The 14276-nt window shown below is 37.2% G+C and overlaps 1 protein-coding gene across 3 annotated transcripts in view; it reads right to left on the bottom strand.

Moving 5' to 3' along the window:
* LYRM4 (LYR motif containing 4) overlaps positions 1-14276 on the bottom strand; it is a 95357-nt gene that overhangs the window by 64322 nt on the left and 16759 nt on the right. For all 3 annotated transcript variants that reach the window (XR_004406945.2, XR_004406946.2, XM_032991909.2), the window contains exon 2: positions 9894-10014. Coding sequence is in view for 1 of the 3 variants with exons in the window: in XM_032991909.2 (XP_032847800.1) it covers positions 9894-10014 (121 nt within the window). In the remaining 2 variants the exon portion in view is untranslated. The remainder of the gene's footprint in view (positions 1-9893; positions 10015-14276) is intronic.

The raw sequence follows: 14276 nt of genomic DNA, 5'->3' as shown, positions 1-14276 counted from the left end.
AAGCAAAATAAAACAACAACAGATTAAAAAGCAACAAACAAACTGTGGGAGATCAAAACAGAGATCACTGTTGTAGTAACACTGCTGTTGTCTCTCTTACTTTTTTCACAAGTCCTCAAAACAGCAATCCTTTTAATTTCCTCAAGGTCTGGTTGTACTTAAAACTGGTTTAATCTGTAACACCACTGAAAAGGGATGCTCAGGAGAGATCTATGTTCTGATGTGAATGTAAGCCACAATGCATATGCATGGCTTTTACAAGGTTACACGTTTCATAAATAACATAAAACCGCCATACTTCTCTTTTTGCTATTTAGCAAAAAAAGAGATCCTCCGCAAACGTTCTGCTCTGCAGCAGACACCACACAGCAAGAAATACAGAAAGTTGCTCAAATGTTAATATATTTTAATGCTAGAAACTCAATCTTCAAACCCTCCCTCAACTGGCACCACTACAAACCAGACTGGCAGGCATCAACTCCAGATCCTGCAGTCAGACTAGAAACATGGCAGAAGTCATCTGAGCTGTGATCGGAACTACTAGCACTTATTTCTACCTTCCCTCTCTTGGCAATATTTTGTATTTATACTCGGACACACATGCACTTGCTGTTACCTCATTTGGAAGAGGTCCCCTTGAAGTTTTGTTGCATCAGCCATCCCTATGATCTGCATTAATTTATACACAGGGCAGAAGCCCTTGAGACACCAAACAGAGGAAAGCAGAAAGCACAAAGGGATTAGTGGCAGATGAACACATCTCCCTGAAAACTTGAGCTTTCCTTGCTTCCAGAGCTTTCTTCAGCACAGACCGGTTCCATCAGTGCTGTTAACTGTTTGAATAAGCTACTGATCAGCCAGGCTGATGAAACTTATTCTTTTCCATGTGGAAGTTTACACCTGGCATTTACTTGATCGGATGTGACATACTGCCACACCAAAGTGCTCACTAGAAAGTAAGTCCTTCTCCCGTCCTTCAGACAGCCTTCCTCTGTGCATAACATCAGATGCTCAGAGATTTGGATGCATTATATAACTACTTATTATTTATGATAAGGCCCCAACCTCACTGGATTAGCCACTAAATACATGTAACAAAAATAATGACAGCTCTTTATGACAGGTAATTAAGGTATTTTAAAAGCAGCTGCCAACACTCAACAGTCATTACGCTTTTTTTTAGGAAAGGCTATTGCATACATCAAATGCTGTGTTTTACACTAAGGCTCTTAGATCCAATAGACAAAGCCTCATTCTACCTCTGAATCACCTTTGTAGCCTAAAGGTTACTTTCAATGCAGGATCTACTTTGGTATTTAATACTGAAAGCAGAACCCAACACTTGTAATTTAGTCAGCACAGCAAACAGCAGCAAATCAGTTGTGAAAATACAATCTTGCTCTCCATTGGGAGAGTTAAATGAAAGCCTAAGGAGTAACACTGCTCTGGAGACTCACACAGGTGTAACCTGGAGACCCATGCCACCTGAAGACAAGTAAAATGTCTGTTATACTTCCTGCACATTCAGATGCTAGAAATTAAGCTGATAAGGCAGCTCTGGGCTTTTGGCATCTGTTACAGTATTGCATACATCCAAAGCTATCCTACATGCCAAGATGGAAAAGCTATTTGAAAAGGCTGGCTGAAGTGGACCTCACTGCTAACACGTCCCGCAGAGGGCCAAGTTCTGATTCATCTGGGTTTCTGTTCAAATTTATCAAACCCTTTTCAAAGTCACTCCTATTACATTTTTTTTGGTCCCTCCTTCCTTTTTCCCCCCAAAACTTACGGATATTTACAGGACCTAAAATGCATTTACTCTCATTCTGGAATACAAAACCAGTATAGCCTTGAACTTAATGCTTCCCCATTTCAACTTCAATTTTAAGCTTTCTCTTGTTTACTAAAAGACAGGTATTTATCCATCCTACGTTGTACCTTCCTGTACCTGTATCTGTGTCTCCTTCCAAATAAAAAGCACTGAAACTTAACCTGTGTTAAAGATTTCTGTTGCTTTCTTAATCATATTCTTCCTTATAGGCTATTGTTATAAAAAAAGAAATACACAAATGTATATTTCTTGAGTTATGTTTTCAAATTGCACAGAAAGTAAGTGCCACTTGAACATAACAAGTAGGACTTAAATGAGCTTGAGGAAAAAAAAAAAAAATCTAAAAATATCACCTCAAAGAGCTTTGCAATGTAAAGAAAAAAAAAGTCCACAGAAAAAATCCCCTCAATGCCTTCTAAAACCCAAAGTCAGCTGATTTAAATTCAGTGTTTGGCTTTGCCACAAGCTTCCAGCATAATTTCAGTAAAAGCATGTGGAGAACCAATCAAGTGAGAACTCATGATCTGCTAAAGCAATTAAAAACTGACTTCCAGTATTGCAACAGGCTAGGAGCAAGAGAATTACAAAAGGCTTGTGCCAAACGTTTGCTAAATTCTAGATGCCACTGGAAGTATTTTGAAGTGTATAGATGCTCGATTATCTTCAAAAACTGATAGTGTGCAGGGACTTGATAAAACTGTTTTAATAGGATCTTTGTCCATTGTTTATGTCATTCACCTCCTGCTCTTCCGTGAATGAGGATTTGATAAACTCTTTCCTGCATCTACACTTGCATTAAACTAAATGGTTCAAGAGGTAGGAATATTTCTTTCTCTGCATAATACTGGCTCTATCCTAGTTGGAATGTGTAGGTGCAACTGTAATAAGTAGCATCTGTAAAAAAGCAGCAAACTTCCAAGCATACTCCTCTTACATAAGAACTGTAAGTCTATAAATTTTTGTAGAAAAATAGGTATTTGCCACTGGGAAGCTGAGGAGAAAAATTAAATGAAATTCAAGGAGTTTCTCAAGAAAAGCAGTAAATTAACCTCTGATTTTAAAACGTCCTTTTAGCAACAAACTTGATAAGAGGAAACCATATTAGAGCTCCAACATAACTGGCTGCCAGCAGGAAAACATGACTTGCCAATATCGTGTACATCCCTGAACAGTAGTGTGGGTGCTGCACCCTGTACTCAGAGTGCTTAAAAAGCTTTTCCAGTTATTCTTTCCTCTTGGCTTCAAAACTGCTGCTAACAATCAAATACATTATACTGTATTTTGCAAGTTTCTCATATATTCATAAAAATTAGACAGAAATATGACTTGTAGCCTGAAACTAAAACTACTAATAAGAATTTTCAAAATGAACCTTCTCCTGCTAAGGGCATCCAGCCTACAGTGCTTTGCAGTGTAAACACACATATCTTCAGATACATACTGTATTTCTTGAAGGTTGAGAATTTCCTTGAGACAGTCAGTTCCAATGTCACTCATAACTGTGTAAACTGTTACCAGTCCCCTGAATGCTCAACAATATGCTTTCAGTCCAGAAATATATACACCTTGGAATTCACTAACTTACCTGCTATTGCTGCAAGTCAATCACAGGTTTACTAGAACTGAACTATGGAGAACAGCGGGAGTGTTTGCTGATAAAGCCATAGAGGATGAGCAATAAAATCCAAAGCAGGTGCAGTAAACTAAGATACCTCTACCTTCTGTTTTTTGGATTAACAATCATGAAAGTGGCTGTCTTGCTAATATTTATTAAACATGCTTTAATATTTATACTATTTTGAGTAACAGAGATATTTCTTTTTGCTGTGGCTATATTATTATCAGTTCATAAAATACAAGTGCTGTATTAGTACATCCATTCAGTATCATTTCCTCTTTCATTCAACTGTTACTTGAATCTATGATATTGCTAAGATGAGACACACTGCTAATGAACGCCTCAGGAAGGTGCAGTACTTGGCTACACACAGCTGCACTGGCAACGTAATTTATTAAAAAAAAAATCCAGAATAACTGTTCAACTGTTCTTATTTCACACAAATTTCAAATGACAACCATACTTATAATTTTCACTAGAAATGGCAAATATGGAGAAACACAAGAATATGAGACTGAAATCTCACACCAAGTACGACACAGGCTTTTATCAAGGCATGGTCATGAAGCACTTAATTAAAAGAAATGGAGCTAAAGTTACTATAATCAATGAATATTGCAAAGATTAGAATGTACTTACAACATACTGCAAGTACTCAATACTCACCATTATCAGTGGAACTTTTTAAATAGAGTTCTCACACTTCAAAACCACATTCCTTCATTCTTTTACTCATCCGAAGGGAACAGTAAGAGGTCAAGCCTGAGTAAGAACAACTCAAATGAAAAGTTCATCTGTTTCCTTAGAAAACGGCCAGTGACCAGCCAGCTGTAAACGAAGCAGATCCACACATCCTGACTAATGCCCATGGCACACATCTCGTCTCCCTGCTAAGGGTTTGTGCAAACCATGATTCTCATCAGTTTGGATTATTTAAAGGGAGAAACAAAGGCTGGGAAATATTAAAACTGTTTTACTGAAGAGTACTATAGTTTTGTGATGTGAAAAACAGTACAATTGATACTAAAGCTTTCAGAGCTGCCAGGAAAACCAACTTAATCCTTCTTAGCTGGACAACTAGATGACTGGTAGTTTCCAGCTACAATCTAAAACTGAGAAGAAAGTACCATGGAGGAATATGTAAGAGATGTCCTGTAAATTGAAACAGGGATTTAATCAGAGCACATAGGTCTAATTTAGCTTTTGAATGTCACTTTTATATTTTCTGTTCAAAATTTGAGACAGCATGCCACTAAGAAAACCAGCAAATACTTCAAAACTCCCAGTATTATCCTACCTTCAGAGTGGCTTCTATAAAACTTGACTCTCAGCAGTAACATTTCAGGGCAAATTCTCTTACTGCTAACGTATTCCAATAGCAATGGAAACTCACAAATGAAGTCATATTAGCATAGCTGGGAAATGGCTGTTATGAGAATCCTCAGAGGACCTCAAGACTTAGCCTCAAAACTTTCTAAAACTTTCTATTTCAAACTTATTTATGACAATGCATTTCTCACAACGCCCTTCTTCACTGGGAAGACACCACAAACTGTGCTGTTTACACTGTGAATACACACACACACAAAAAATCTTCACAAACAATGTTGAAAAAAAGAATCAGAGTTGTTCCTTTAGCCAGACTATTTTTAAATTGAAACCAATAACAAGCAGAGGAGGATTAAGGCAGAGATTAATATTCTTCCATGCTTTTCAGCTTTATAAAGCTACTTTTATAACATTCAAGCAAATTGTACAGTGACTGACATGAACAAAATGACAGTAATCTGTCACTATTTCACATTTCCCACTAGGCTGATTCAAATAGTTATTTATGAACCTTACACTTCAGTGGTCACTTTGATGACTAAACCATAAATTAGAATGTAAAGTGAATATAAATTTGATTTTAGAGTAACAACAAATTGTCAGCAAAGTGGGCTATTATTTAATTTTTATCGACACGCTAAGAAAAAGTCAGCAATACCAAGATGTGCTACATCATAATAAACCTCAACTTAGAAAAAAGATGTACACTAGATCTCATGTTTGCTTCAGTGCTTCTGCATTTAAAAATAAAATCACTTTATATTATGCTTGGTTAGTTTTAAATATAAAGTCTTAATAATGTCAGATGACTTCATTGCTTAGATCTTCAATTAAACAAGGAACAAGAATGATTTTTTTTTTCCACAGAGCATGATTAAATTTGACAGCAAGTAAATATTAATATGAATTTAAATGCTAAGGTTTTTAATAGTCCTGATGAAAAGCTTACTTTTATGACAGTGTTGCTATTTTTCCAATATTTATCTCCTGCTTTACAGCTGAAAGTGAGATAACACTGAGACATAATAGGAATTCTGCAAAGAACAACAGTTCTCAATTTTTTAGAAAAACTTTTTTTTTGGGGGGTGGGGGTGGGGAATGACACACAAAAAAATAATCCCTATTACCCAAACATCAAGTCTTGCCTGGACTCATGTGTCAAAAAAATCTCAAACTAATTTTCTTTTATCAGATTATTTTCTGTTAAAAAGTTCCACTGCCTATCATGTTGCTATGTGCATTACTGTCAGCTACTCCTGTAAACATATAACAAACATACACCCTTCCAAAACCGAATTATACTTTGGAAGATTTCTAGAAGTGTGACATAGAAGAGATACTACAACGTAAGCTTCACTGGTTTAACAGTGTTAAAAATGGAAAGTTGTGTCAGAATCTTTAATATTCCTTACTTTTCAAGTATATTTTTCCTGAAATTCTTACATGGAATGACACCAAAATGTGATCCAATTTACAACTGCTCTAGCTTTAGCATATTGGTTTCACATGTGGGAGAAATCCCTTAAATATCTGCGATTTGAAACAACAAATACACAAGCAAAACCCTGCAGGCTTAGCAATAACTGAGGCCATTCTTCATTATTCTGGTATGTCCCAATGACAAAGATAATAAGTAACAAATGCATAACAGAAATAAGTACTTAATGTAATTTGCTTGACAACAGTTCGATTACAGTATACTCAAGGTATTTGTATTAAACACTAGTTTTCTATGTTTGCAAAACTAAAACATCTGAGAGATTTTAATAATCTGAAAATTCAAGTAATGCTATTCCAGGGAACTAGCACCCTACATACCCTTTTTGCTTCTGAACATCTTCCTGGCTGAAAAATTCACACCTATGTGTAAAACATTTTAAAGCGAGATTTATGTGTTATGTGGTAGAGCGAAATGTGACTCTCAATGACGTTTCTCAATCTTGAGTCAAGAAAGATGTCTTATAAAATTTCTTTGCCATTACAACAAAGTAGCAAAACGGAAAAAAAAGTAGCATGTTAAAATGGTTCTGCTGGTGTAATGAAACAAGCAGAATCCATGCTAAGAGAAAATAACAAATCTTGTATCGCTGTCATTTTCCTGAATGAAGAATTAAATGCACAACAGTTTTACCAGTTCAAAATACAGGCCGGTATATGAAGTAGTTACCTATTGTTCATGTACAGGATTCTTAGAGATACTTATGTATGTAGAGGCACACATATATGTTTGTGCATGATCAAAAAGTTCACTAGCAGCCAATGAACACAAAATGTCCTCAAGCCCAACTACTCCTTTACAAAGGACATTGGGTATACCAGCCAGAGATTAAGCAAGCCTGACTGCTCTTCCTATTCTTTCCAAAGGCATCTGAAAGACCTATCTGATGCTGATCTGATATCTTTAGGCTAAAAGAAAACTTCATGAAAGGCGCATGACAAGGCTCACACCCTAGAAGGAAGAGTCCACCCCGTCAAGAGTCTGTTTTAGAGAAATGGTATCTTTTTTTCAGGGTCTACAGTAACAAGGTAATCTGGGTGTACACAGGACTCTGACAGGAGAGAGGAGTTTTATTTTAAAATGTCCCAGACCTGGTATGGCCTGGTGAGTCAGCAGAATCACGTTTTGTCCAAAGAAAAGCTGGAAACCTTTTATTTTAGCAAGACATACCCACCATCCGACTTAGAACTGTTTTTTATTATTTAGACTCATAGAACCAGTGAGAGACAAATCCTACCCACATCAAGTCAGGGTACCCCAAACATTAAGGTACTATAAATCAGCATCCTCCTTTCAGCATCCCAGATACATGCCTATAAAGCTGGCACAATATTTCCTACCTATTTCAAGTGCTTTCATACCTTGAAATTGAACACTTTTCAGAAAAAGGAAGTATTTGTTATTATAAAAGAGTTGTGCCAAGTAGGTCATAGTTAAGATATTTTAAAACAAAAATAAATTTAGTACACTTCAGTCATCCATTTAATGACAAAACAGTTAGTGGTAGCCTCACTAATGTTTTCCTGATTTATCCAAGATATAATGTTTACATTCTTTCTTACAATCATCACAGAGCATTTTCTGACATGCTGACAAGAATTTATCTTAGCTACAATCCAGAGGAGATTTTCTGTAGCATTTTACTGTGGGAGATCCCACATCTACAAATTGTTACTTCTTTGATGCAGACTTGCGTAAGTGGCAGAATTTGACCCTGTGTATTCTTATCTCGTCACCCCCCTGTGATGGATGCACTCCTCCTGTCTGAACTAACTGAACTTTGGTCCAGGCAGATGCTCAGCAGGTAGGCCTAACCCAAGTTAATCTTATTGTGTGAGACTACCAGTGAGAACTCAGCATCAAACTCCCCAAAAATGGTTTGGCTGGAGACTAGGCTGATAAGCAGCCTCAACTGCATTAACACAGCAGAAAATCTGACTACAAATCAGCCACTTGACACTATAAATAATCTGCAGCCATCAGGGTCCGTTAAACTCTCCCTCCATAGCAGCCGGCTGCGTGGCAGTGGTTGCTCCTTGAGTAGGGACGCCTCTCAAGGTGAGCCCTCAAGGCTGAGAGATCCCTTACCTGACACCAGACACTGATGGGTTGGTAAGTGACACTTTTTGCATGCATGTAACATTTAAGATACGTATAGTAAGCTTAAGCGATAATTTCTGTATCCCATACTAACATTAAGTGCAGTAAATAGCAAAGTATTGACCAACAATCCATCTGTATTTTAAAATATTTTACATACCCTAAATTTACTGATTAGAACTCAGTAAGCTAATCACTAGCTGAGATCTGAGCGATCTCTGACTCTTCTCCTGTGACACCCCCTCCTTCATTGCCTTTTCCAGCCTCTAATACTTCCATGGAGAATATTGGATATTAAGGCTCTCCAAGAGAAAACCTCAAAAAGAAGAACTGAAAATGCTACTCATCACCTACAGATATGAGAAAAAACATCCCATCATTTAAATATAATTGCATTGAATCAATCCAATCTGAACTGCTTCTTTGAGAAAGACTTTTAAAATACAAAAATAGCAGTGTTTGGGTTAAAAAAAGATAGCAAAGATGTGTTAGCACAAAACAACACCTGTTCCTTGGAGAAGAAATTCTAAAGAGATATAACTTGCACCAAAATATTCATACTTAACTATCAAAGGGCCCAGCTTCCTACTGAAATAAGAACCCAGCTAACTGACCTGCTGGATGTTAAAAGATTCATGTTGAAACCGACCATGGAGGAACAGGTGCACAGATTCATTTTGTATTTAATAAAAGTACTACTGAGCTCTGACTGCTGTCAGTAAGTGCAAATTTTGCAAGGAGGGGCAGCTTAAGCATTGCAAGTGCCCATAGAGAGTTCAGGATTAGAAGCTTGCTTTCTTCAGATTTCCAGCGGTCACCGTAGATAGACAGTGGGTATGTATTGAAAGTAATAAAGTATCGAAAGTTCAATGAAGTGTAATTCATGTCTAATAATATGGTACCAGGTGGAGCAGAGATTCTATAAATTCTGCTCAGACAAGGTCAGAGAAACATACTGCCAGTGATTCAACTTTTTCCAAATAAAAATCTATCACCCCGCTTAGACACATTTAGCCAGCATTTACTTAATTCACTTCAGGATTTTCTTGTTCTGCCACTGTTCTAACACTGTATCTGGATGTGGGGAAGAGCAAATACAGATTGCAAGACTATTAGGAGCATCACAGCCACTCTTCTAAACCTATGATGGGAGAAGGAAAGCGTGAGGAAAGGAATCTAATACACGAGCTAGAGAAAACAGATTCAAGGGAAAATCACGGCAGAACAGAGAAGCAGAGTGAAGACATAATAAAGCAAACAGCAGAGTAAGTAACGGAAGAGCATATAAGCTTTTGACAGTAAGGCTTGTTCCAGTCAATGGAACAAACAACCCTAAGTCCCCTATTGCAACCATTATGGATAAACATGTTTCCCACCTTCTCAAATTCAGACATACAAAAGCTACTGTTCAATCAGAGATGTTCTGATCAAGGATTTATTTTTTCTGTATGTAGTGGCATAAGGCATTTAACTGAGGACTGTAAAACTCTTAGATAAAATGAGAGAAATAAACATACCTGCCGATGAATGACCTCTAGGTTTGCTTTGGCTTTATTCACTAGTTCTTCTATTTTTTCAGAATCCTTTATATTCTTGTTTTCTCTGAAGGCATCTCTTATCCTTCTGATGGCATACATTCTAAACACAAACAATAAGACCATGTGTATTCATAGACATGCCACAGTTTATGACATTTCAACATTCTTTAAAACATACTGATTTTTAAATATATACACACACATATATATTCTGCCCAGTTTTAAACATGTGTCTTTTTATTCAGGGTCTTGTCTTGCCTGAGTTGAATCATTGATCAGATTCCTTAATTAAAAAAAAAAAAAAAGTGGTTTTACTGGAAGTTATTGTAGAAAAATTTAGTACTTCACATACCAGTCCAGTCCTTACTGCTTGTTATTGCTGTAAACATACTGTTGGATGCCCGGCATGGATACTGCAAAGCTCAAGAACATAACAAAAAGCCTGAGAACCAAAAAAACAGCCCCCAAATTATTTTGAATCAGTGCAACTATTCTTATTCTGCATACCCTAGAGGTCACTGAGCTAACCACTAAAAACATTATACGTTATTACTAGTTCTGACCTTGTAATCTAGCAGTCAAAGGTAGATAGAGTAACCACAACAAAAAGGACTCCTTCCCTGTCACCCCTTTCCTCCCCTGACAAAGTGTATTTCACCCCTTAGTCCAACACCTCCTCATCCATTTCCCCACTAAGAAGCAATAACAGGACTTGATCTCTGCAAGCAAGAAGTTATGATCTCTGCTTTCAGAGAGGACAGTCCAAAGCTGCAGCTATCTCCAAATCTCTCCTCATTCTTTTCAACCTAGTAAAGAACCTTTATGCAGTCTGTAGGTTAATACTCAATAAAAAATAGGATCCATATCACTATTAAATTAAAATTTTCAGGCTGACCAGTAGATACTTTCATTACACGTATGCTTGGTAGGGGAAGGAGAAATGGCAGTAAACTGATCCTGCTCAGTTCTCTTGATAATGTCCCACTTCTCTTCCACCACATCACATCAGTATCATTTTTACTACAGAAAGTAAAAACCCAATGTGCAGCACTGGAAGGAGAAAAAAGGCTGTTACAAACACCACAAATAGTGTAATATTTCATCAGCCATATTCAATCTTGCATAAAAGTGAAACACGAGACACAAAATTGTCTGAAACACGATCATAAACCACTCCAAAGATGATCAAAAATAAAAATACTGGGGGAGGAGCCTGAGGAGGGGAGAGGAAGAGGAGGAAAGATGAACAGCCAGCGGCACTCCGTACCATTAGATGGTGCTATCCAGCTCCTAATGCAGCCTCCCCCAGCCAAGCAGCATATTTTCTCTTTGAGTTCATAAATAATACATTTCAGTCACAGGAATCAGGATGGTTATGGAGTGCCACCCTGCTGCCGCACACCGGCAGATGGTGCGTGCTTTTAATTAGGGCCTGTTCACCTATAATGTGACACTGGGGTGCGTGAGTGAGTGAGTGTGTGTTTGTATGTGTGAAGTTAATAGAATGTATTAAATATGGAAGCTCATTCTCATCTGCAGCTGCTGTCTTAGCACAAGATTTGAAGGGGAAGCTGCTTATTTCTTCTAGAAAAGAAATATCACCAAATTATTAAGATGTAGTGTAATTTTGTTGCTTCACAATGGAGGGATTTCAAACCACCCCGTTCACATTTCTAGGGTTAAACTGTGCAGAAACATACAATATTTTCTGCAAGAAAGACAGGGTTTCCAAAAGATACAAAGACATTATATATATATACAAATTTTGTGTTTTTTTTTTTTTTTTTTAGCTTAAAAGAAAACAACAACAACAAACAGCAAGTATACATTAGTGGGTACAAGTCTTTCAAAATGCAATACAAATGACTAAATGCTACCTATGTAAAAAAGATAGATGGGACTAAACCAAATATTGTTCAGTATAACACTTACAGACTGCTTTGTTTTGTACATATGGTGCATTAATTTTTCCATTTTATCTCTTTTCCTTTCATTACAACCAACAGTTGTTGAGAAAGATGTACTTAGAAAACATCATCATAGTCAGAAAGTAGCACTGTTTTTTCTGTTTACAATTTCTTTAAACCTTTATGAATGTTAACACCCAAATTAAGTTATTTTACATAGTCTTTAACACAATCTTAATTCTACAGCTACATCAGTACACCTCCTGTATTCTCTAAGCGCACTTCAAAGACTAGCTGCAAATCCTGGCACTACTCTTTACTAAGGTTACACTGAGATTCAATATATGACTTAAAATAAGGATGAGCTGAACTCAAAGCTCAAACTCAATACTATAATGAGTGTAAAACATCCTTTCTTCCCCATTGAGAGATGCCAGGGAAACATTTCGTCAACACTGAAATTCTTTCAAAATAATGTAAAAAGTGTTAAGTCAAGATATAAACAAACTGGCAGGGTTTTTTTTTTGTTTTATTTTGTGTTTTTTTTTTTTTTTTACAACAGGTTTTTATATGCAATAACAGTTGCAAGCAGTGTCAATTCCAAACCTCAATACTCTCTACACTGCAAGAGTTTCTGAACTGAATATGTACTAAAAGCTAGTACTAAAATTAGTGCTGCGATATTGCTGCAAGTCCATGAACAACTGAGCTCTTTTGAAAAGTGAGTAGCAACATGTAGTAAAGATACACATGCTATGAAAAGAACTTGTTCATTCAGATATCTATCTTTATTTTTTTTTTTTTTTTAAGAACATTACTCCAGAGATGATCTGGTTGATAAACAGACTGGTCAGCTGATCAGCTGCTCTAGTGGTGTGTATTTTCAGTTCAGTAACCATAAACACCAAAACCAGTCATGTACCATTTGAAGGCATGGCTTGAAATGCCAGTGGTAGAGAATATACAGCTATCTTCATAAAACTTCACAACATTAACCTAAAAGAAACACTATCTGAAGACAGAGTGACAGATGAAAAGCATACCTGCAAATGAAGTGGTTGCTGTACCTTATGGATGATTATTTACCCAAGCTGGCACAAAGGAACTGGAGGGCATACAGCATCACAATGAGTTTAAGCCAATGTGAGTGGAGGGGAGCTGTTGCAATTTTGCCACCCTCCCCATTAGGCACAAACCCTCCCTCTGCCTCCTTCAGATCTTCACTTCAGAGACAGTCTGATATTTGGCCCTGAGGTGAGCCAGTCCAACTTGGCAACCTGACAGAAGGCCAACTTCTTTATTAGTGGTTTGTTTGTTTGGTTGGTTGTTTTTTTTTCCCCTCCTTGGATTAGCAAACTCTATCAGTTCTGCATGGGACTGGATGAACATTAGTGCTGAGCAGGAGGGAACACAACAGTACTAATTTAGATGGATATAGTTTGCAATAGATTCCACTCAGAGAGGCTGAGCAAGTCACATAAACAAAGGGAATTCTTCAGCGAGAAGGTACCAAGCAAGCTCTTCCAGAGAAAAAGAATGTGAAAGCAATTGTGTGTACTGTACAGTCAAACAGCTCCTACAGGCCTTGGGAAAAGTCCTAAGCATGCAGTGTTCATTAACACATACCCTGTTCATTAACAAACGTCATGGCAAATGAGAACTCAAGCTGCATTTCACACTGCACATCACCATTCTTTGGAAACATACCGAAAAATGACTGAAAGATGCAACAAGGCATTTTCTTTTCTTTTTGTCATCCAAGTGCGCTGAACTCTTAATAGAGAACATCTTTGATTTTATCTTCTTCAAACACCTTCTAGCAAGCTAGTGACAAAAGGCCCCAAGCAAAAGTGTACAGTTGAATAAATTCACTCAGTGCTCTCTTACATATGCACACTCAAAACGCTTTTCACGATCCCTGCTTACATGCATCTGTCACACAATTAACTCTCAATTAAATCAAAATTATGTACTCAATGGTAACAGACTCAGTGTGATGGCTTCAGACCAAAGCCACTGCAGGTGGATGGCTATGCAAGGCAACAGATGCACATCAGTAGAAAACAAAAAGAGTGGTTGGGGGCTAATGCCAGGGCCAGAGCATTGCCACAGACTCACAGGGAATGGGCACTACCTGCTAATGTTAAGAGTCAACAATGTTGCCAAATAATAATAAAAACTACAGAGTTATGGTTAAAAACCAGTCTTTTCCCTGACAGTCAATCATTCACCTCTACCTTCAAAGAGTTCATCTTTTTCTTTCCCCAAAGCACAATCAAAAAACTAACATGTGTCCTCATAAAAATGAAGCCTACAATAAGCCAAGTCTGAAACAACAGAAGGAAAAATAAAATTGCAACAGAAGTACTTCAGAAAATAATAGCTGCTTGGGGATTTAGATATTTTTATTTCAAAATGTTTACTTATGTCATGCCTGACCAGAAAAAAAAAAAAA

Source organism: Tyto alba, unplaced genomic scaffold (assembly GCF_018691265.1).
Source record: "Tyto alba isolate M040663 unplaced genomic scaffold, T.alba_DEE_v4.0 Super-Scaffold_48, whole genome shotgun sequence".
In the NCBI taxonomy this organism is placed as follows: Eukaryota; Metazoa; Chordata; class Aves; order Strigiformes; family Tytonidae; genus Tyto; species Tyto alba.
The sequence above is the reverse complement of the archived record's forward strand: the minus strand, read 5'-3'. Positions and strand labels throughout refer to the sequence as shown.